Source organism: Salmo salar, chromosome 01 (assembly GCF_965601325.2).
Source record: "Salmo salar chromosome 01, fSalSal1, whole genome shotgun sequence".
Classification (NCBI taxonomy): Eukaryota; Metazoa; Chordata; class Actinopteri; order Salmoniformes; family Salmonidae; genus Salmo; species Salmo salar.
In genome coordinates, this window is record NC_138291.1 from 62,020,404 (window position 1) to 62,043,312 (window position 22,909).

General features: G+C 41.4%; 1 protein-coding gene across 16 annotated transcripts in view; it reads right to left on the minus strand.

Annotated features, from left to right (window-relative positions):
* Nucleotides 1-1,764: 1,764 nt before the first annotated feature.
* Nucleotides 1,765-22,909, minus strand: part of LOC106606853 (calcium/calmodulin-dependent protein kinase type II subunit gamma) — a 130,490-nt gene continuing 109,345 nt past the window's right edge. For all 16 annotated transcript variants that reach the window (XM_014203345.3, XM_014203338.3, XM_014203277.3 and 13 more), the window contains 4 exons: nt 16,055-16,130; nt 12,088-12,182; nt 5,982-6,229; nt 1,765-4,902 (listed from right to left, as the gene is read on the minus strand). In XM_014203345.3, coding sequence (XP_014058820.1) covers nt 5,997-6,229; nt 12,088-12,182; nt 16,055-16,130 — 404 coding nt within the window. In that variant the 3' untranslated portion in view covers nt 1,765-4,902; nt 5,982-5,996. The remainder of the gene's footprint in view (nt 4,903-5,981; nt 6,230-12,087; nt 12,183-16,054; nt 16,131-22,909) is intronic.

The window sequence follows — 22,909 nt, forward strand, 5'->3', positions numbered from 1 at the left end:
TAGAAGGATCCAAAATGAAGTCATTTTCCCATTTACCCAAGTACAAACCAGCGTAGGAAGGGCTGTAGCAAGTTCCCACGGCACATCCTTTGACCTGTTTAAAAATACGGTCCTGAAAGATAAAGATGTTATGATTAAGAGTCCATTCAGTCAGTGAGACGATGAATTCTGTAGGAGGCATCTCAGTCTCAGGTCGGGTAATCAAGAAATTGTGCATAGCTGCCAAACCTTGTTCATGTTCAATGGTGGTGTATAGAGACTCCACATCCATGGTGACTAAAAAGGAAGCTGTACCTATATTGTTCAATTCCTTAATTTTGTTCAACACATCTGTGGTATCTTGAAGATAGGCTGGGAGTGACGTCAGAAAATGCTTAATAAAGTAATCAATGTACTTAGAGATGGGTTCTGTCAGACTTTCATTACCACTAATGACTGGCCTGCCTGGGGGATTTTCAAGATTTTTGTGGACTTTTGGAAGAAGGTAAAAAGATGCCATACGCGGACTGCCATTGAAAAGAAATTTGAACTCATTGTCTGAAATGTAGCCATTCTCCTTAGCTTCTGTGAGGATCCCTTTCAATTCAGTTTTTAGGTCCTCTGTAGGGTTGAAGGTAAGAGATTGGTAGAATTCATCATTGTCTATTTGACGGTAGGCTTCTGTCACATATTTGTCTTTACTCCACACTACTGTAGCTCCACCTTTGTCTGCTTTTTTAACCACAATCTGTTAATTTTTGGACAATGATTCAACTGCATCCCTCTCTGTCTTAGAAAGATTACGTCGTGTTTGGTTGGAGTCAATTTTACCCTTAAACAGATTCTCCACATCATAATTCACCTTCTTGGCAAATGTATTTAGTGTGGCATTCTGGACGACGGGACAAAAAGTGGACTTGGGCTTAAAAGGTGTTTTTGAGGGAACCTGCCTGACCTGAGACACTGGCGTCTGTAGTTGGAGAGAAGTTTTGATTGTACCAGGCCTTCAGATGTAGAAACGAAATAGGTCAATCTTTGTATTAAATTCATTAGTTGAATATGAGGGGGCAAAGGACAGTCCTTTAGACAATACCCTTATGCAATCATCAGAGAGGAGTTCTCCAGAAATGTTGATCACAGCCTTGTTCTGGTCCTGCTCCGTGTGGTTGGATAGTCTTGATTTCTTCCTCCCCCTCCGTGTTGGCCTCTTCCGCGTCCTCTCCCTCTCTTGTTGTACCTGCGTGACTCCTCTTCCTAGTCTAAAAAATCTTGGGAGGAGCTGGCCTCTGAGTGTCTGGGTGATCCTCATCGTCACCTGTAAAGTTGAAAGAAACAGATCAAGGCTTCCTCCTCTGCAGATGTGATTCTGAATTCTTTTGGGTTGGTTTTCTCCAGGCAAAGACCTTGACATCTCTATAGTCTACGTCATCTCTTCAAAATGTTCTTAGCTTGACTTGCTTCAATGTAAGAGTGAATGTGTCTACTTTCTCTTACAAGATCTCATCACATTGTGCTTTGTTAGAAATGTCACTGTGTTCTGTGATTTTCCTTTTTACTTCAGTTTCTGTTTGGACTACTTGTCTGTCCTTTTTAGATTCTTCTATTAGAAGTAGCATTAGGTCAAAATAACACTTGTTGAGAATAGCCTCCCATTTATCTCTAAATTCAGTAATGTACTCAACAGTAATATTCTTGTGATTTATTGACACACACAAGATGCAACGTTTAGATCCTGGAAGGATGGACTAGCACACACTCACAACAAAATGACAAACCGGACACAACTTATGTTGAAATGTTATTTTTATTCAATGTTTCTTGTTTAAATAACAAAGATATGATCTACTAACATTCAAACAAACACTTGATAGTTTTAAAGTAATGATTTTCTTTATTTTATGGTCATGCAAAAATCCAGCATCTAAATGAAAACTCAGAGTATAGTCATATGCATCCCCTCACTATATGGTTACAATGCAGTACATTTACAAATAAAGAGAAACATACCAAGCTAAGGCTTTTTTTGTACTTTTTTCTTTACGTGATACATCACTTCATTTCAATATTTGAGACAGAGCCATTTTCATTGACCTTGAAGGTGCAGGTAACATATATAGATTTCCATTTCTTAAGTAAACACAGACAGTAAAAAATATTACTAGAAAGAAGACATGCATATTTTTCCTCAAAAAACTGCATATATATTTTTGTTATTAAAGTCTGGCTTTTAATATTTATTTTTCATTATTCTTTTTTTTAAAAATTTTTTTGTATATCAAGTCTCTCTCCCTATCCTGCTGCCAGTAAGGTATAGTATAATCAAAGGTTAACTGTCCTTCCCTCAGTAACTACTATTTCTCTCCTCTTCTTCCCTTTGAATTATTTTTAAGAATTAAAATAAACTGGATGGTTATACTCTTTTACATGAACATTCCCATGGCTGTGTGAACACACAATGAATGGAAGCATCAGGCCCGGTGGGGGAGAGAGGTCAATGCCCACAGCGCAAAGTCAGGGAAAACTACTCCAAAAAACATCACATAGTTCAGTACTGTATACATCACGTCATGGTGCAAAGGGGAATAGTCTCATGGCAGATATGTCACAACACCCAGCAGCACAAGCAATAGGGTGGGCGGGGCCACGTGTGACTCGTAATAAAAACAGAGCACAAGTTTTGTTTTAACATGTTTCCTTCAACACGTTTTGATATCATTTTTGATATCATCGGTAGGTTGTTTTTTCAGCTTTTTGGTACCCAGCCTTTGACAGGTTGAATGGAACACGAGTACTATGGAGCTGCTTAGCACAGAAGTGAAGGGGTAAACGGCAAGCTTCACCCCACTGGCGGTACGAAGTCACACACAAGTTTCTACAACACGGTGAAAAACAGTGTTCCAATGTTTTACCATCAACACAAAGATATGTTTTTTAAAGTGAGACTGTTTCGAGTGTGTTTATTTTGTGTGTCTGTCCATATATATTCAAATATAATTTGCATTGGGAGTACACCGTAAGTGTTGATTCCATGTGTATTGTGGCATTATCTGCATGTGTGTGGGGGGGTTGGACAGGGTGTGATTTGCTAGCAGCCTGAGCCCCATCCCTCACCTCAACTGACTCCCCATATTTCAGCTCCAATCTCAAAAGAAAACTCAGATCACTCATAATAATACCACCAGTAAGAACACTAACATCTAGAACAGTTACAACGGAAACCGTGACAAAGGGACCAATCCATTGATTGCTTTCACCGTGGCTCCCAAGCACCCAGCCTCCACCGTCCCATCTTATGTAATGATCACCCAGCCAGATCACCCAGCCTCCACCGTCCCATCCAATCTTATGCCCAGCCAGAGGTCTGACATGCCACGGGTCAACTCAGCACCCCACTTTACTGCATTCTCATTTTCACATGCTTTTAAAGAGAGGTACGGCAAGCAAAGAAAGATGATATACGTTAGAGAACAGGACGGGGACCAAAACAAGAGACAGGCAAAGGGTGACATCGTCACACTGAGTGGCACTAAAAGCTAAACAGCTGATTAGTAGGGTCGCTCGCTATAGAAACACAGGTAGAGACCCCAGGAGTGGGCGAGCTTAACCTGAAGTTGCAGAAACGTTCACCTGGGGAGTGAACAGAACAGCATTGAGTCTCAAATTTATGTGCAAAACAGTACAGGCCATTTTAGACAACCCCCCCAAATTGATCAAACATGCTAAAATCATAGTAGGAAACGATACAAGGGAGAGGTATCCGAGCTTTCAGAGTTTGTGGGTTGGGGCCTCTTGTCAGAATAGTATCAGTTGGCTTGACTGACTGTGTCATGTGCCCTCTAGAGGCCAAAAGGAAGATGGCAAACTCAGCACTGAAAACCGATGGTAGTGTTCTGCAACTTCAGATTGTGCTGGTCAGGAGATTGTGGCTGAAGCTGGAGGAGCAGGCTGGTTTATAGACCCAAAGGGCACAGCACAGGGGCCTGGAGTTTGGGCCTTGTGTGAGAGTGTGTGTATGTACACGGGATCTCAAACTGCAAAAGAGCCTGAATAGGGACAGGAGAACATTCACTCTCACACATACTCACACACACATCCATTCTCCAAACTCTGAAAGTAAAGAGTCTTTTCCCTTTCTCCTTATAAATATCGATGTATACATTACTATATTAAATAAAGTCCCCATTTAAAAATGATCCTCTTCAAACACAAAATACCTTCAAATAAAGCATCATTCAGGGGATAAAAATGAAGAGTTCCACAATAACACATATGAATACTAAAACACTGTCCCTTCTGAAACCCACCTAACCCATAAAAACATACATCTACATTAAGACAATGTATTTAAATGCCTAAAGAGGCCTAAAGTCTACACTTTGGTGTTCTTAATTCTAATACTAAGTATCATCATTTAGTTTTTTTCTTACATTTTCCCTCCTAGCATTTGTTTGCATCCAAAAAAAGAAAGAAAACAACTAGATTCATTGTGAAACAAAACCAAAAAACAACCACCACTAATATTAGGGTGTGTGCTCCTTTTTTATATAGACAATTCATATTTAATCATTGTTGTTGATTAAATGTGACATTTTTTGTACATATGTTAATACTTTAAACACCTTTCCAAACAAAGGGCAAAAAATATGGATCCATGGAAAAAGAACAAGACCACGCCCCCCTGTGGGCGTCAGAACATGCACTGTCCTGAGGGGAGGGTCTCGGCCCCAGCCGGGCCCCCAACATCTAGCTAGGGTTGGACTGGATTGGTTATGGTGGTGTTGTCGGTTGGCTTTTAAATATAATTGATTTTATTTTTTTCCCCCAAGGATTGTAAACTTCAAGCGGTCTCTTCCGGCCGGGCTCCAGGCGCCAATCCAACCAATGAGAGGAAATGTTCCAATCGGCTTCAGAATTCAGGCAAAGCTGAGGAAAGAGAGAGAGAGAGAGAGAGAGTGGTGGGGAATGCACAGGGCAGCCTCTCCAAACTACTCCTGAGTTTACAACACTATAATAGGTTTATATACAGCAGTGGAGGCTCCTCAGAGGAGGAAGGGGAGATCCATCCTACTCACAAAATTTCCTTTTTTTTATATATTGAAACATAAAAAAAGTTATCCTTTTTAGATAAATGTCACCAAATCACTGTTTTGCAATGGTCTACAGTAGCATCAACAGCCCTCTCTACGGTAGCACTATGGTGTAGCCGAAGGACAGCTATTTTCCTTCCTTTTCTGGCTACATTGACTTCAGTACAAAACCTAGGAGGCTCATTGTTCTCACCCCCTTCCATAGACTTACACAGTAATTATGACGATTTTCGGAGGTCGTCCTCCAACCTATCAGAGCTCTTGCAGTATGAACAGACATATTATCCATCCAATCAAAGGATCATAAAATGAATCTAGTACTGAAAGCATAAGCTACAGCTAGCTAGTACTGCAGTGCATAAAGGGCAGTGAGTAGTAGACTCAAAGAGAAAGACAATAGTTGAACAGTTTTGACCAAATTAATTTCTTCAAAAACTAAGGAGAGCAACAAAGATAGAGAGACCTAGCTATATTTCATTGTATTTATTTTTATAGCTGATGCAGCTAATTTAGCCTACTCAACAACCTGACTCAAACAGAGAGGAATGCTATTTATGTTAGCTAGCTGGCTAAGGCTATCCAAATATGCAATTCTTCCAAGTCAAGGTAAGCTTTCGGTTTTATTAATTTATTGCCACCGGGACCCGCCTGTGTAACTGCTAAACTGCTAGCTGTACCCTGTACTGCGTGATTGTACACATGGATTTGATTGTGGGTTTACTAACGCGTTAGTTCTTGTTTGTTGACTATAACGTTAATAAGATGTACGCTGTGTACCATTATGAAGGTTTGGCTTGAGGAGTTTCTTTTACATAAACAAAAAGATACATGTATGTATCAGCACTTCAGTACATGAGTGTGAGGGAGGGCACACATGTAGACAGAACCTAGAATAAAGCTCTCTGCAGTCAGTACCTGTGTGGTAAAGGTTCACTGGAGAGGTGCGGCAGGCGCTCCTGAACAGTGAAAATGCACATTGAGCCACTTGGCGTCGCGGCGGTGCCACACGCGAGTCTCCTCTGACTGGCAGGAGCGCGGTCGTCCCTGGCTGTCGATGTACTGCGTCAGGCGGATGTAGGCGATGCAGGCCGCGTCTTCCCCGATCAGGTGCACATGGGGATTCAGGATGGTGGTGTGGACCGGCTTACTGTTCTTGCTCAACACTACATAGGAGACACGGACACACTCAGTCATCTACTTACATGTGTTGGCTTCATGCACTTCTTCCTTGATTAGATTCCAACAGAGAAAGATGGTTACCAGGCCTTTAGCGTAAAATAGTGTGCTCAGTGACTTACCTGGTATATGTTTTTTTTCTTCAAAAAATACAACAATTAACATCATAGGGTCGCGCCACGAATAGTGTCTTATGTCTTTCAGACATTGTGCATACATTTTGATAAAACACATTTTACAGTTGGATCACATACATCTATGCTCTAACTACACTAAACCATGTTAAAAATTGCAATAGCAGTGTGTATTTATACATTTTCTTTTGGTATGTCTCACATCATCGTGGGGCGGCAGGTAGCCTAGTGGTTAGAGCATTGGACTAGTAACCGAAAGGTTGCAAGATCGAATCCCCCAGCTGACAAGGTAAACATCTGTCGTTCTACCCCTGAACAAGGCAGTTAACCCACTGTTCCTAGGCCGTCATTGAAAATAAGAGTTTGTTTTTAACTGACTTGCCTAGTTAAATAAAGGTCCAACTTCTAGGATGATTTTTAACCCACTTTACCCATTGTAAAGCCCTAGTTATTCATTGGTGATTAATTGACAATAGTCAGGTTTCAGGTCAACCCCGTAACATGAACAGAACTCTTGGTTTAATATGGTGAAACAATCCCTTTTTAAATGATACAAAAAATATCGTAGTGTAAAAGCAGGCGAGATGTTTTTTTTCTGGTGTTTTGTTGTGGAAAACTGAGCATTTCAAGCATACCAAGTCAACCCTGTTACCCATAGAGAGAGAGGCTAGAAATATTTCAACAAGTTCAAATCTTTTGTTTAGCTTACATTCAATTGCCCCTCCCTGTTGCACGCAAGCAGCTTCCTTTCCCCATGTCACACGGAGAGTACAGCCTGATTTAAGATAGTCAACCCTCCCACTGGGCACACCACGAAATGTCAAAGTGGACAATTGGGTAATATTTGGTTGAGGCGTTCATCAATGAGATAACAACCTATATTCACCCACTCAAAAATACAGCCAAAAGTTGGTTGAATTCTCAGTGTTTCATCACTATACTTTCAACCATCTAAAATCACAACAAAGTTTAAATGGGAATACAATGTCAGATATTTAGTTTCTTTATTCAACACCTTAATGTGCTATCACTGTGCTTCATCTAATAGCACAATCAAATGACCTGGATTGCAGTTGAGATTAAATAAAAAATAGTGGCGCAAGTGATCAATGTCATTTGAGATTCTGCACAGATTATTAACCTGTTAGGGCTAGGGGGCAGTATTGACACGGCTGGATAAAAAACATACCCGATTTAATCTGGTTACCACACCTACCCAGTAACTAGAATATGCATATACTTATTACATATGGATAGAAAACACCCGAAATTTTCTAAAACTGTTTGAATGGTGTCTGTGAGTATAACAGAACTCATTTGGCAGGCAAAACCCTGAGACATTTTCTGACAGGAAGTGGATACCTGATGTGTTGTATTACCTTTAAACCTATCCCATTGAAAAACACAGGGGCTGAGGAATATTTTGGCACTTCCTATTGCTTCCACTAGATGTCACCAGCCTTTACAAAGTGTTTTGTGGCTTCTGGAGGGAGATCTGACCGAACAAGAGCCATGGAACGATGATGGCCCATTAGACACCTGGCGCGCGAGTTCATGTTGGGTACCCTCGTTCCAATACGTTATAAAAGAGTATGCATTCGTCCACCTTGAATATTATTCATGTTCTGGTTAAAAAAGGCCTTAATGATTTATGCTATACAACGTTTGACATGTTTGAACGAACGTAAATATATTTTTTCCCCTCGTTCATGACGAGAAGTCCGGCTGGCTTAGATCATGTGCTAACAAGACGGAGATTTTTGGACATAAATGATGAGCTTTTTTGAACAAAACTACATTCGTTATGGACCTGTGATACCTGGAAGTGACATCTGATGAAGAGAATCAAAGCTAATGGATTATTTACATAGTATTTTCGATTTTAGATCTCCCCAACATGACGTCTAGTCTGTATCGCAACGCGTATTTTTCTGGGCGCAGTGCTCAGATTATTGCAAAGTGTGATTTCCCAGTAAGGTTATTTTTAAATCTGGCAAGTTGATTGCGTTCAAGAGATGTAAACCTATAATTCTTTAAATGACAATATAATATTTTACCAATGTTTTCTAATTTTAATTATTTAATTTGTGACGCTGACTTGACTGCCGGTTATTGGAGGGAAACGATTTCCTCAACATCAATGCCATAGTAAAACGCTGTTTTTGGATATAAATATGAACTTGATAGAACTAAAAATGCATGCATTGTCTAACATAATGTCCTAGGAGTGTCATCTGATGGAGATTGTAAAAGGTTAGTGCATCATTTTAGCTGGTTTTATGGTTTTGGTGACCCTGTCTTTGAATTGACAAAACATTACACACAACTCTTGTAAATGTACTGTCCTAACATACTCTAAATTTATGCTTTCGCCGTAAAACCTTTTTGAAATCGTAAAACGTGGTTAGATTAAGGAGATGTTTATCTTTCAAAGGGTGTAAAATAGTTGTATGTTTGAAAAATTTGAATTTTGACATTTATTTGGATTCAAATTTGCCGCTCTTGAAATGCACCTGCTGTTGATGGAGTGCACCACGGGTGGCACGCTAGCGTCCCACCTAGCCCATAGAGGTTAAAGAAATTGTGAAGATCTCCACAGACCTGCAGCCTTTGCATGCTATCTTGAACATGCACGCTTTCTATTGTTACATAGGAAGACATTTATAGAGACAGTAATCTCAAAATGTGGCCCTGGATGTGTTACTCATTTTAAAGGGTAGGAAGCATGAGTTCTTACTCACCAATGTAACAACACAGTGTGGTCAAAGACTTAGTAACTTAGTTGTAGTCACGATCTGGTTACCTATAAGTACAAACATAGTTATGTTTTGGGGTTATTACATATTTATTTACTTATAACCCAGATAACTTCTAAACTACCCACAATGCACTATTTCTCAACGTCATATGGAGGATCTAATCTGGGCTACCGAGTTCGTATGCTAGCTCGGTACCTAGCTCAAGCTGAGCTATTTTTTTATGTTTTACCATCGGACACCCTAACCATCAATCTGTAAATCTGCTCTCTCTTTGCTTTTAATCGTAGGTTATGTTTTAGTTGTGTTGTGTTAGTTATGTTCTAGCTAGCTGGTCTCCAGTGGTTGGGCTCTAGCTTGCCAACCATAACTGTGGTGGTTAGCTAGGCTGTCACGGCTAATAGCTAGTTGGCTAAATAGCTAACGTTAGCTGGCTGGCTATCTTGCTGGCTAAAATAACTGCATTTAGCTAACATTCTTTGACAACTGGTTAGATGGCATTGGTTTACTTTAATGTAGCTGTAAGCTAGTTGTTGATAGCAACTCGCTGATTTATTCAGTGCTAACTTAAAGTTAGCAGGCTGGTAGGGCTAACGTTAGCAGAGTAGTTGGTTGGCAACCTTGCAAGTTGATTTGTAACAATACATTCATAAATTATTTGCTTGTAAGTTAGCGGAAAATTCAATTGAAACCAGTAGTCATGAGTGCAAACGATCTATACATTTGAAGTTATTTCCTTTGGAGTGTACATTATATGGAATACGCTGGCTTGCCGGGTCCTCCATATTACATCACACCCCGGAAAAACATTTTCAGACATGACTTCGGAATTCTGATCGGTTTTATGTAACAACTCAAAAAATAGAAGAGTGAGGTGTAACTTGGCATTGGGACTTTTTATGCGTATACTAACACGGAACCCAAACCGCGCGTGTGCTATCGTGCATAAATGTATTTTGTTCCCCTACACCAAACGCAATCACGACACGCAGGTTAAAATATCAAAACAAACTCCGAACCAATGACATTAATTTGGGGACAGGTCGAAAAGCATTAAACACTTATGGCAATTTAGCTAGTTAGCTTGCACTTGCTAGCTAATTTGTCCTATTTAGCTAGCTTGCTGTTGCTAGCTAATTTGTCCTGGGATATGAACATTGAGTTGTTATTTTACCTGAAATGAACAAGGTCCTCTACTCCGACAATTAATCTACACATAAAACGGCCAACTGAATGATTTCTAGTCATCTCTCCTCCTTCCAGGCTTTTTCATCTTTGAATTTATATGGTGATTGGCATCTTCACTTTCATAGTATTACCACGACAACCGGCAAAACAGTTCGTCTTTCAATCACCCACGTGGGTATAACCAATGAGGAGATGACACGTGGGTACCTGCTTCTATAAACCAATGAGGAGATGGGAGAGGCAGGACTTTCAGCGCGATCTGCGTCAGAAATAGAAAGGAGTTCTATTTTAGCCCTTGGCAACGCAGACGCTCGTTGGTGCACGCGAGCAGTGTGGGTGCAATATTTGAATAACATGGATTTCAAAATGTATTTTGCGACACTCGCGCATGTGACGTGTCCGGTCTGGTCAGCATGTAATGCAAATCCATATGTTACATGTGGTTATGTTTATGCTACCTACCCTTTAAGGTTGAATAACTACTGTTACAATAGTTTGTAAGATTGTCTTAACTTTACAAAGCAACCAAATATCAACATTTAAAGGATATTTGGATTGTTCCATCTGAGCCACTGGCATAATCCTATTCTTTAACTTTTATTTTTGGTTGAGTTGGAGACATGAATCCAACATATAATCTATTAACTGGTCGACAAGTTACTGTATTGCGACTGTTATATTGAATTGTGCTTGGTTGTCAACGCAACAAAATATCCACATTTGAAGGAGATTATCTTCTCCTTGGATAGTGTGATCTGTGCCACTGACTTAGTTGGGCTTTAATTTCAGTGTGTCTACAAATGAATAATTGATACTGTATGTTGGATTCACGTCTCCATCCCAACCAAGTTAAATAAATACGACTAAATCAAATCAGATCAAACTTTAAACTCACTTTAAATAAAATGTGATTTGATTTAGTCCTATTCGATTTTTGGTTGAAATAGCGACGTGAATCCAACATATTATGAACTTGTTGCTCTGTTAAACATACCCTTTTGGAATGATTTCGATAGTAACAGTAAATCTATTTAGTTTTTTAAGTGGAGACCTCTCAACAGTCGTTCTCACGATAGCACATTGGCAGGGCTGGGCTTGGTTAAAACGCTGGACAGGAGAACAAAGAGACAGCTGTAGATCACATGTCTCAAACTCATTCCACGGAGGGCAGCGTGTCTGCGGGTTTTCACTCCTCACTTATACTTGATTGATGAATTAAGGTCACTAATCCGTAAAGAACTCCCCTCACCTGGTTGTCTAGGTCTTCATTGGAACCAAAAACCCGCAGACACTAGGCCCTCAATGGAATGAGTTTGATACCCCTGCTGTAGATACATCAATTCTCCAGTAGGAGGTGCTGCCCAGCCTATAGTTTTTTTTCTGATAGTGGAGATAAGGTTGAAGAAGTTGAAAATTGGTCACCATGATGACATAAACCTGTGGTTGAAATTTCACCCTCAAAACAACAGTTGCTGACTATTTGCAAATCCACTGTATTTTACACATAGATTCCACGTCACAATATGTTGCCAATTTACGTTGAAGCAACATTGATTCAACACATTTTTGTCCAGTGGGCTATTCATTTAATGTTCACTTTTATAGTAAGAGATGGGAATATGTGTTTGTTATGAAGTTGAACATGTGCTCTTTATGACAGAATGTTAAAATGAAAAAGTTTCTTTTTACCAAAGGACACTACCCAAAAGCCACTATTCGTGGAATGACACTACAATGTTTATTTCCCTGTTGATAAGAGATGCTTACAGTTCTCAAAGTAGAATTTGTGGAAGTCCATGCCCTCCACCAGGTTTCCCAAAGCTTCGGGTTCAAACGAGGTTAGCCCGGGGTCACAGATTCTCCTGGAAGGGAAATCAGACATACAGTTAAACATATAATTAAATAGTACACATATTTATCTTCTGTGTGGTTAATGGTGTGTGTATATAGATTGTGTATAGGCTTGTCTACCATGTGAATCTTCTGTTTGTGTCAGACTGGGTTCAAGTGACTTCTGTTTTTTTATTTTTTCTGAATTTATTTGTCTGTTAATAGTATGTATGTATGTATGTATGTATGTATGTATGTATGTATGTATGTATGTATGTATGTATGTATGTATGTATGTATGTATGTATGTATGTATGTATGTGTACAGTTGAAGTCGGAAGTTTACATACAACTAAGCCAAATACATTTCAACTCAGTTTTTCACAATTCCTGACATTTAATCCTAGTAAAGATTCCCTGTCTTAGGTCAGTTAGGATCAACACTTTATTTTAGGAATGTGAAATGTCAGAATAAAAGTAGAGAGAATTATTTATTTCAGCTTTTATGTCTTTCATCACATTCCCAGTGGGTCAGAAGTTTACATACACTCAATTAGTATTTGGTAGCATTGCCTTTAAATTGTTTAACTTGGGTCAGACATTTCGGGTAGCATCCCACAAGCTTCCCACAACAAGATGGGTGAATTTTGGCCCATTCCTCCTGACAGAGCTGGTGTAACTGAGTCAGGTTTGTAGGCCTCCTTGCTCGCACACACTTTTTCAGTTCTGCCCACAAATGTTCTATAGGATCGACGTCAGGGCTTTGTGATGGCCACTCCAATAACTTGACTTTGTTGTCCTTAAGCCATTTTGCCACAACTTTGGAAGTATGCTTGGGGTCATTGTCCATTTGGAATACCCATTTGCGACCAAGCTTTAACTTCCTAACTGATGTCTTGAGATGTTGCTTCAATATATTCATATAATTTTCCTTCCTCATGAAGCCATCTATTTCGTGAAGTGCACCAGTCCCTCCTGCAGCAAAGCACCCCCACAACATGATGCTACCACCCCCGTGCTTCACGGTTGGGATGGTGTTCTTCGGCTTGCAAGCCTCCCCCTTTTTCTGCCAAACATAACGATGGTCATTATGGCCAAACAGTTCTATTTTTGTTTCATCAGACCAGAGGACATTTCTCCAAAAAGTACGATCTTTGTCCCCATGTGCAGTTGCAAACCGTAGTCTGGCTTTTTTATGGCGGTTTTGGAGCAGTGGCTTCTTCCTTGCTGAGCGGCCTTTCAGGTTATGTCGATATAAGACTCGTTTTACTGTGGATATATATACTTTTGTACCTGTTTCCTCCAGCATCTTCACAAGGTCCTTTGCTGTTGTTCTGGGATTGATTAGCACTTTTCGCACCAAAGTACGTTAATCTCTAAGAGACAGAACGCATCTCCTTCCTGAGCGGTATGACGGCTGTGTGGTCCCATGGTGTTTATACTTGTGTACTATTATTTGTACAGATGAACGTGGTACCTTCAGGCGTTTGGAAATTGCTTCCAAGGATGAACCAGACTTGTGGAGGTCTACAATTGTTTTTCTGAGGTCTTGGCTGATTTCTTTTGATTTTCCCATGATGTCAAGCAAAGAGGCACTGAGTTTGAAGGTAGGCCTTGAAATACATCCACAGGTACACCTTCAATTGACTCAAATGATGTCAATTAGCCTATCAGAAGCTTCTAAAGCCATGACATAATTTTCTGGAGTTTTCCAAGCTGTTTAAAGGCACAGTCAACTTAGAGTATGTGAACTTCTTACCCACTGGAATTGTGATACAGTGAATTATAATTGAAATAATCTGTCTGTAAACAATTGTTGGAAAAATGACTTGTGTCATGCACAAAGTAGATGTCCTAACCGACTTGCCAAAACTACAGTTTGTTAACAAGAAATTTGTGGAGTGGTTGAAAAAATAGTTTTAATGACTCCAACCTAAGTGTATGTAAACTTCTGACTTCAACTGTATATATGCAGTGTGTATGTATGTATATATGTATGTATATTATTGTACTGCTCTAGGAATGTAATAATTGTTTGGATAACCTTATTGACTATTATGTATTGATGTATTGTATTTTTTTCACTCTATATGATGCGCAATGCAGAGAACACTGGAAGAAGAATGATCATTTAGTTACCATAGTGAATTATTGTAATGTTTGTTAATGTGTCAATTAATCCCATAAGGGATGGGTTGCCAATTGGCGATTTGACACGAAAACGAAATTTTCATTCATACAGTGCCTTTACAAAGTATTGACACACCTTGGTTTTTCCACATTTTGTTGTTACATTTTGACGTGTTACAGATTTTGTGTCACTGGCCTACACACATAATGTCAATGTGGAATTATGTTTTTTGAAATGTTTACAAATTAATAAAAACTAAAAAGCTTGAGTCAATAAGTATTCAACCCCTTTGTTAAGGCAAGCGGGAATAGGTTTGTGTAAAAAATGTGCTTTACAAATCACATAATACGTTGCATGTGTGCAATAATAGTGATTTTTGAATGACTACCTCATCTCTGCACCCTACACATACAATTATCTGTAAGGTCCCACAGTTGAGCAGTGAATTTCAAACACTGATCAAATCGCAAAGAACAGGGAGGTTTTCCAATGCCTCGCAAAGTAGGGCACCTATTGGTAGATGGGTTAAAAATTACAAATAAAGCAGACATTGAATATAAACATGGTAATTACATTTTGGATGGTGTATCAATATACCCAGTCACTACAAAAATACAGGCATCCATCCTAACTCAGTTGCCAGAGAGGAAGGAAAGCGCTCAGGGATTTTATCATGATGCCAATGGTGACTAAAACAGTTACAGTGTTTAATGGCTGTGATAGGAGATATTGAGGATGGATAAACAATATTGTACTTACTCCACAATACTAACCTAACTGACAGAGTGAAAAGAAGGAAGCCTGTATAGAATAAAACATTCCAAAACATACATCCTATTTGCAATAAGGCACTAAAGTAATACTGCAAAAAATGTGGCAAAGAAATTAACTTAATGTCCTGAATACAAAGTGTTATGTTTGGGGAAAATTCAACACAACACATCAATGAGTACCACTCGTCAATATTTTCAATAAGGGTGGTGGCTGCATTATGTTATGTGTATGCTTGACATGGGCAATGACTGGGGAGTTTTTTGGGATAAAAAATAAATGGAATAGATCTAAGCACAGGCAAAATCCTAGAGGAAAACCTGGTTCAGTCTGCTTTCCACCAGACACTGGGAGATGAATTCACCTTTCAGCAGGACAATAACCTAAAACACTAGGCAAATATACACTGGAGTTGCTTACCCAGACAACATTGAATGTTCCTGAGTGGCCGAGTTACAGTTTTGACTTAAACCGGCTTGAAAATCTATGGCAAGACTTGAAAATGTTTGTCTAGCAATGATCAACAACCAACTTGACAGAGCTTGAAGAATTTTAAAAAGAATCATGTGCAAATATTGTACAATCCAGGTGTGCAAAGCTCTTACCCAGAAAGACTCACAGCCATAATCGCTGCCAAAGGTGATTCTAACGTATTGATTGACTCAGGGGTGTGAATACTTACGTAATGTAATTAACATTTTTAATACATTTGCTGTGTTTAAAACCATTTTTTCACTGTCATCATGGTTGAAAAGTGTGTTAATGGCTGAGAGAAAAAATATCTATTAAATCCATTCTGAATTCAGGCTGTAACACAACAACATGTGGAATAAGTCAAGGGGTATGAATAATTTCTGAAGGCACCGTATCATCAGCACCTCCCACCCTCTCACATTCCACATACTACTCCAGTCATTTAGAGGGAAATCAGCAGGGCTAGGGGTTATTCATCTGTCAAAACTAGGAGCTAATTAAATGTATGCACACAATCTATAAACTCACGTGTAAGCCTCAAAGTCTCCGTTGTTGATGGCCTCAATCAGCTGCTCGGTAATCTTGATGATCTCTTGTTTGCGAGCTGAAATCCAGAGAACGACAGAGAGAAAGAAGAACGGCAGGAGAGGAAGAGACGGCCAGATGCGATTAGAAACCCTCGGAGTGCTCCGGTCACAAATACCAGCATGCAGACCCCCTCCCTCGCCATGCTTCCTTTAGTGGCCCTTTCCTGTATGGTACTGAGTGCAGAGATATTGCACTCTCAATGTCGTCGATGCCTATTGTTATTTGGTTGTACAAGAACACAGTTTACAGCAGCACTACTGGGGACTTTAGGGGCCCACCAATCCCATGAAAACTACCTTAACAGGCCCCAACTTAGCTGCAGTCCAGCTCTCTTTCCCTTCCAATAGTCCGCCCTACCCAAAGCACCTGGCAACGTTTGAGTTGTTGAACAGTTTCAGTTCCCTAAACCTCAAGTGCGTATCCTCAATCCTCAACCACACAGACAAGTGACACACACAACCCAACTGGGCTGACTGAAATGTCATCTGGGAGCGTGACACACATGAGAAGTGGCAGACACACAGATGGCCCACTACGCCAGACAACCTGCCAGTGAAGCCGAGAAATCCCACGCGGCACACGTCAGCACACAACACAGCTTATATATACAAACTGCGAGCTCACCTCCATTTGTTCAGTTCATATTCCCACAGGAATGATAAACTGGCAAAAAGCAGCTCATGCATGGCTTTATTGGTATTGTACCGTAGCCTATATGCTACTCCCACATAAACATAGCTGAGCCAGCTGACTAACTGTGAGGCAGGGTTAGCAATGAAAGCCAGTGCGTGTCACTAACTCTTCTGTGTGGTGTAGCTGCCTCAGGGCTGTCTAACTTACTCAGCTGCGTGTCGCTGCCCCCTGGGGCCATGGAGGGTAGCGCAGGCAGAGCTTGGTCTTAGTTAAGACAGGAGCTATGACCTACACAGTTCTAATTAGCAAAATGTGTGCTTGGCATTGTCATGCAGTGGGGCGGCTGGAAGACAACAGGACAACAGCAACAAAATGGCAACCATGTAAGCAAGCGAACAAATCAGAAACCCCAAAAAAACATCAAACACAACTGATAGGACCACAAGACCCGTTTTCCCAAACTGGAACACTGTGCCACTCAAACGGCAGTTGTTACATAGTGTGTATAACTTCACAGTATAACTTCACAATGCTCTGAAAGGCGCACAATGCCCACAAGCAACAGAGTTATATAAAGGGCATGCTACATAGAAGCCAAACTTAGAAGAACATACACACTAATAACAACTTAGATATACCAATGGACATAGCGTCACACAGACGGACAGAGGGGACACCAGTGAACACAGCACCACAGCAGGAGATGGTGAAGACACTGTGGCCTTACAGCCAGCAGGGGGTAGCAGTCAAGCACTAAACCCAGTTACAGGCCACCACAGAGGATACCGCCTGAATGGGGAAGTAAAAGAGTACAGACAGACAGAGACACCTCCAGGACAGGGGGTTGCTGTTTAGTGAGCAGGGGACTGGAGCGGACCAGAGACTGGGGGTGAATCTCAACTGATCTCAAAAGTCTTCAATGGCTTTCTCTCTTCAGCTCATCTACTTCGTCAGATTCAGCACCGATTTGACAAGATAGGATAGGTGAAAGCAAGTTGGCAGAGACCTGATGATGGATTTGCTGCTGTCAGCTGTCCAGTCCCATCAAATAGTGCAAGTGAGCGAAAGGAGAGAAAGCCTGTTTGGACTATTGAGTATATTTGTATAGCCTAGCTTGCTGTCTGTCTACGGTCTGCTCAGCTGTCAGGCTGGGTGTCTGTGTTAGGGCCATGGGGAGGGATAAATACATTAAAAGGGCAGTGAGACTCAGGTCAGCACAATTTATTCTCTTCGTGGACGGGAAGAGAAAGAGAGGAAGATGTAATATAGGGAGAGGAATGGAGAGGGAGGCAGAAGCTACATTTACGACACTGGGTCCCAAGTCAAGTTTTGCACTTCAATGAGTAGGGAAAGCCAACAGTGAACACATGTCTGTGAAAAACAGAGTGTCTATACACAGCACGTGAGTACAGCATGGTAACGTTATTGTCATAGATGCACTACATGACCAAAAGTATGTGGACACCTGCTCGTCGAACATCTCATTCCGAAATCATGGGCATTAACCCCCAATTTGCTGCTGTAACTCTCTGCACTCTTCTGGGAAGGCTTTCCACTAGACGTTGGAACATTGCTGTGGAGACTTGCTTCCATTCAGCCAAGAGCATTAGTGAGGTGGGGCACTGATGTTGGGCGATTAGGCCTGGCTCGCAGCCGGCGTTCCAATTCATCCCAAAGGTGTTCGATGGGGTTGAGGTCAGGGCTCTGTGCAGGCCAGTCAAGTTCTTCCACACCGATCTCGACAAACCATTTCAGTATGGACCTCGCTTTGTGCACGGGGCAATGTCATGCTGAAACAGGAAAGTGCCTTCCCCAAACTGTTGCCACAAAGTTGGAAGCACAGAATCGTCTAGAATGTCATTGTATGCTGTAGTGTTGTTTCCCTTCACTGGAACTAAGGGGCCAAGACCAAACCATGAAAAACAGCCCCAGACCATTATTCCTCCTCCACCAAACTTTAAGTTGCCAGTATGCATTGGGGCAGGTAGCATTCTCCTGGCATCCACCAAACCCAGATTCGCCCAATGGCGGCGAGCATTACACCACTCCAGCTGACGCTTGGCATTGCTCATGTTGATCTTAGGATTGTGCGTGGCTGCTCAGCCATGGAAACCCATTTCATAAAGCTCCTGACGACCAGTTATTGTGCTGACGTTGCTTCCAGAGGCAGTTTTGAACTCGGTAGTAAGTGCTGCAACCGAGGACAGATGATTTTTATGCTCTACGTGCTTCAGCAGTCGGTGGTCCCATTCTGTGAGCTTGTTCAGCCTACCACGTCACGGCTGACGTTTGCTCCTAGACATTTTCACTTCACAATAACAGCATTTACAGTTGACCCAGGGCAGCTCTAGCAGAACAGAAATTTCACAAACTGACTTGTTGGAGAGGTGGCATCCTACACCTGTCAGCAACGGGTGTGGCTGAAATAGCCAAATCCATTCATTTGAAGGGGTGTCCACATAGTTTTGCATATATAGTGTAGGACAGCTGACTAGTGTCAGTCTGATGAGCCGACAGAGAAATAAGGAGGAGAGATGTTTTAAAATGACATTCATGAGTGCCTGCACCACAAGTGTCCCAAAGCTGAGGTAGTGAAAAGTATTCAGGGTGTAGGGGCTAATTAGACCATCAGATAGCCACGTCAACCGAGCCAGCAAGGCTGCAGGTTTCAGAGTTAAATGATATCCCATGCACTGCGATATGTTTGGAGTTTGCACAGTTTCATTCAAAATAATGGAGAGGCATGCCTAATTAGATGCCATGTGCATTGGTCTGATATCGAGACGTAACAGATTAAATACCGCCCTAATTAACTGTTACTGTGGGTTAAATCTTGTAAAACGACAGGTGGGATTTTTTAAATTTGAATTTCATGTACGTTTTATTATTTCAAATCAAATTTTATTAGTCACATGCGCCGAATACAACAGGTTCACCTTACAGTGAAATGCTTACTAACAAGCCCCTAGCCAATAGTGCAGTTTAAAAAAATAAGAATAAGATATAAAAGTAACAAGATATTAAAGATCAGCAGTAAAAAATAACAATATCTACAGGGGGGTCCCTGTACAGAGTCAATGTGCGGGGGCACCGGTTAGTTGAGGTAGTATGTACATTTAGGTAGAGTTAATTAAAGTGACTAAGCATAGAATTTCAACAGAGAGTGGCAGTGGTGTGGGGAGGGGAGGGATGCAAATAGTCTGGGTAGCCATTTGACTAGATGTTTAGGAGTCTTATGGCTTGGGGGTAGAAGCTGTTAAGAATCCTCTTGGACCTAGACTTGGCGCTCTGGTACAGCTTGCCATGCGGTAGCAGAGAAAACAGTCTATGACTAGGGTGGCTGGAGTCTTTGACAATTTTTAGGGCCTTCCTCTGACACCGCCTGGTATAGAGGTCTTGGATGGCAGGAAGCTTGGCCCCAGTGATGTACTGGCCCGTTCGCACTACCCTCTGTTGTGCCTTGCGGTCAGAAGCAGAGCAGTTGCCATACCAGGCAGTAATGGAACCAGTCAGGATGCTCTCTGGTGCAGCTGTAGAACCTTTTGAGGACCTGAGGACCCATGCCAAATCAAGTCTCCTGAGGGGGAATAGGTTTTGTCGTGCCCGCTTCACGACTGTCATGGTGTGCTTGGACCATGTTAGTTTGTTGGTTATGTGGACACCAAGGAACTTGAAGCTCTCAACCTGCTCCACTGCAGCCCTGTTGATGAGAATGGGGGCGTGCTCGGTCCTCTTTTAATGTAGTCCACAATCATCTCCTTTGTCTCAATCACGTTGAGGGACAGGTTGTTGTCCTGGTCTTGACCTCCTCCCTTTAGACTGTCATCAGCAAATTTAATTATGGTGTTGGAGTCGTGCCTGACCTTGCAGTCATGGGTGAACAGGGAGTACAGGAGGGGACTGAGCACGCACCCCTGAGGGGCACCTGTGTTGAGGATCAGCGTAGCGGATGTGTTGTTACCTACCCTTACCACCTGGGGGGCGGCCCGTCAGAAGGTCCAGGATCCAGTTGCAGAGGGAGGTGTTTAGTCTCAGGGTCCTGAATTGCATCATTCAAGTCAGGAGTGTGTCCCAAAGTTGATGGGTTTATTGATCCCCCGCCACTCTCTGGAAGTCACCCTCGGAAGTTTCATCAGCAACACATGACAATGGAAGGCCCTCCAAGCGAGTTGGAAGGGGCAAGGGATTCACTGACACTCACTAACTCCTGTCACTGAGTAGCAATCTGGACACTTTTAATGGTCAAATATGCCTACATTTTTTGGATCCCTAAGTCGGTGGCCATGTCCAAATACCCATACCTGTGTTCTAAATATTAGGCTTTTTGATTATGCAAAAAAATTACGTTTTTAAAGTATGTGAACATTTTGTATGCTTTAAAGTGGCACTCCAGCCTCCTTTCACCTTCATTTAACACCTGATTTACTTAACAAAAGGAACATCTCAATAGGTGGTCGAGGTGAGTCATGACATATCACAAGTGGTGAGGTGAGCCTTTCCACTTTTGTTCTCCTTTGTTCCTCTATTGTTCCTCAGGCAAGCAGGGAGGGTGATGACATCACGACTTCCCATCAGACCAACTCCTTGAAGTTTGCGGTTGTTTCTAAAAAACACTATTTAGCTCAAAACATTTACTATATTTATACTTGGGATATCGCTTTGTAACTGGAAAAGTTAAAAAATCACTGGAGGACATCTTTAAATGACAGAATGTCATACTCACTTCGACTTTTCATTTAGTTCAATTCGCTGCGCACAATTGAGGAAGAGAATCGTCTTTCGAGACCGACGTGATTGATAACAGCTGATAATAAGCTGAGGGGATACGCTGTACCAAAATGTACAAATGGAATTAGATGACGCATTCTTAGATGACGCATTCTTAGGATGAGCCTAGCATACTGATATTTGATGCTTACTACATTCATTTTTACTAAACAGTACATCCTAAATAGCATGTAGTATGATTAGTATACAGTATGCAGTTTAAGTAAATAGTAGGCAAGCCAGATTTCAGACACAGCCATTGGCTAATGACTGTACCAAATTTATATTGTCTTTTTACCTTTATTTAACTAGGCAAGTCAGTTAAGAACAAATTGTTATTTACAACAACAGCCTAGGAACAGTGGGTTAACTGCCTTGTTCAGGGGCAGAACAACAGATTTTACCTTGTCAGCTTGGGGATTTGATCTAGCAACCTTTTCGTTACTGGCCCAACGCTCTAACCACTAGGCTACCTGCCGCCCCTTAATATGGAATAGTTTGATCAAAATGATAAGTGATTGTGATAATTAGTTCCTTTTTGAGTGGGTGGACAAGTGAAAGGAATATGCACAAACAGAAGATTCTTCAGCTGATATAACTCCATTGAAGATAGTGAGGGGGACGTTGTACATTATATTCCCATTCGAGACAGGGCTGGGTTAAATCTGTATCGCCGAAGTTTCGCTCTATAGCACGCTTGAAATGTAAAGGTCATTTCCGATTGAGCCGACATATGCAGCGTTTACCGTGAATGCAGTCTCCGCTGATGCGGGAACATTGCAGCTGCAAAGACAAAGACATGTTTACACAAGCACATATATTTATACCCTCCTACTAGGAGGAGTCAACTCCTTGCACATCTAGATAGCCAATACATCTCTGTTGCTAGTCAGGAACTTAATTGGTTCCTCTCACTGGTGTAGTCATGGCACCGCCTCCTGCTAGAACATTCGTGGGCGTGGAAATATATGTGCGTGGGATAGGACTGTTCCTTCTCACGTCATCAGACCTGACCTTGGGCCCGAATTCCTCGCTCCTCCCTAATCCACGGCTGTCCTACCTTATCAGTGACTGAAACCAGACTGTTGCCCTTTGCCTCCCTCTTTAGGAGCCATGAGATTTAACAATAACATGTTTTGACAGAATGTAAACGTTCTGCACTCCCCCTTCCCCACTCAGTAACTTTCCATACACCTAGTTCTTATCCATCCTCCATTGACCCCAACATATACATTCATTATACATGTAAAGTAATCAATAAGTTCTAGTATGGTAAAATTAATAAGTATATTTGAAGTTAGAATCCAACACCTTTAAATGTCAACGTGGAACTTCAGCGCTACGGATTGAATCCAGCCCCTAACAGTAATACAGAATAGTAATACAGGAAGAGTC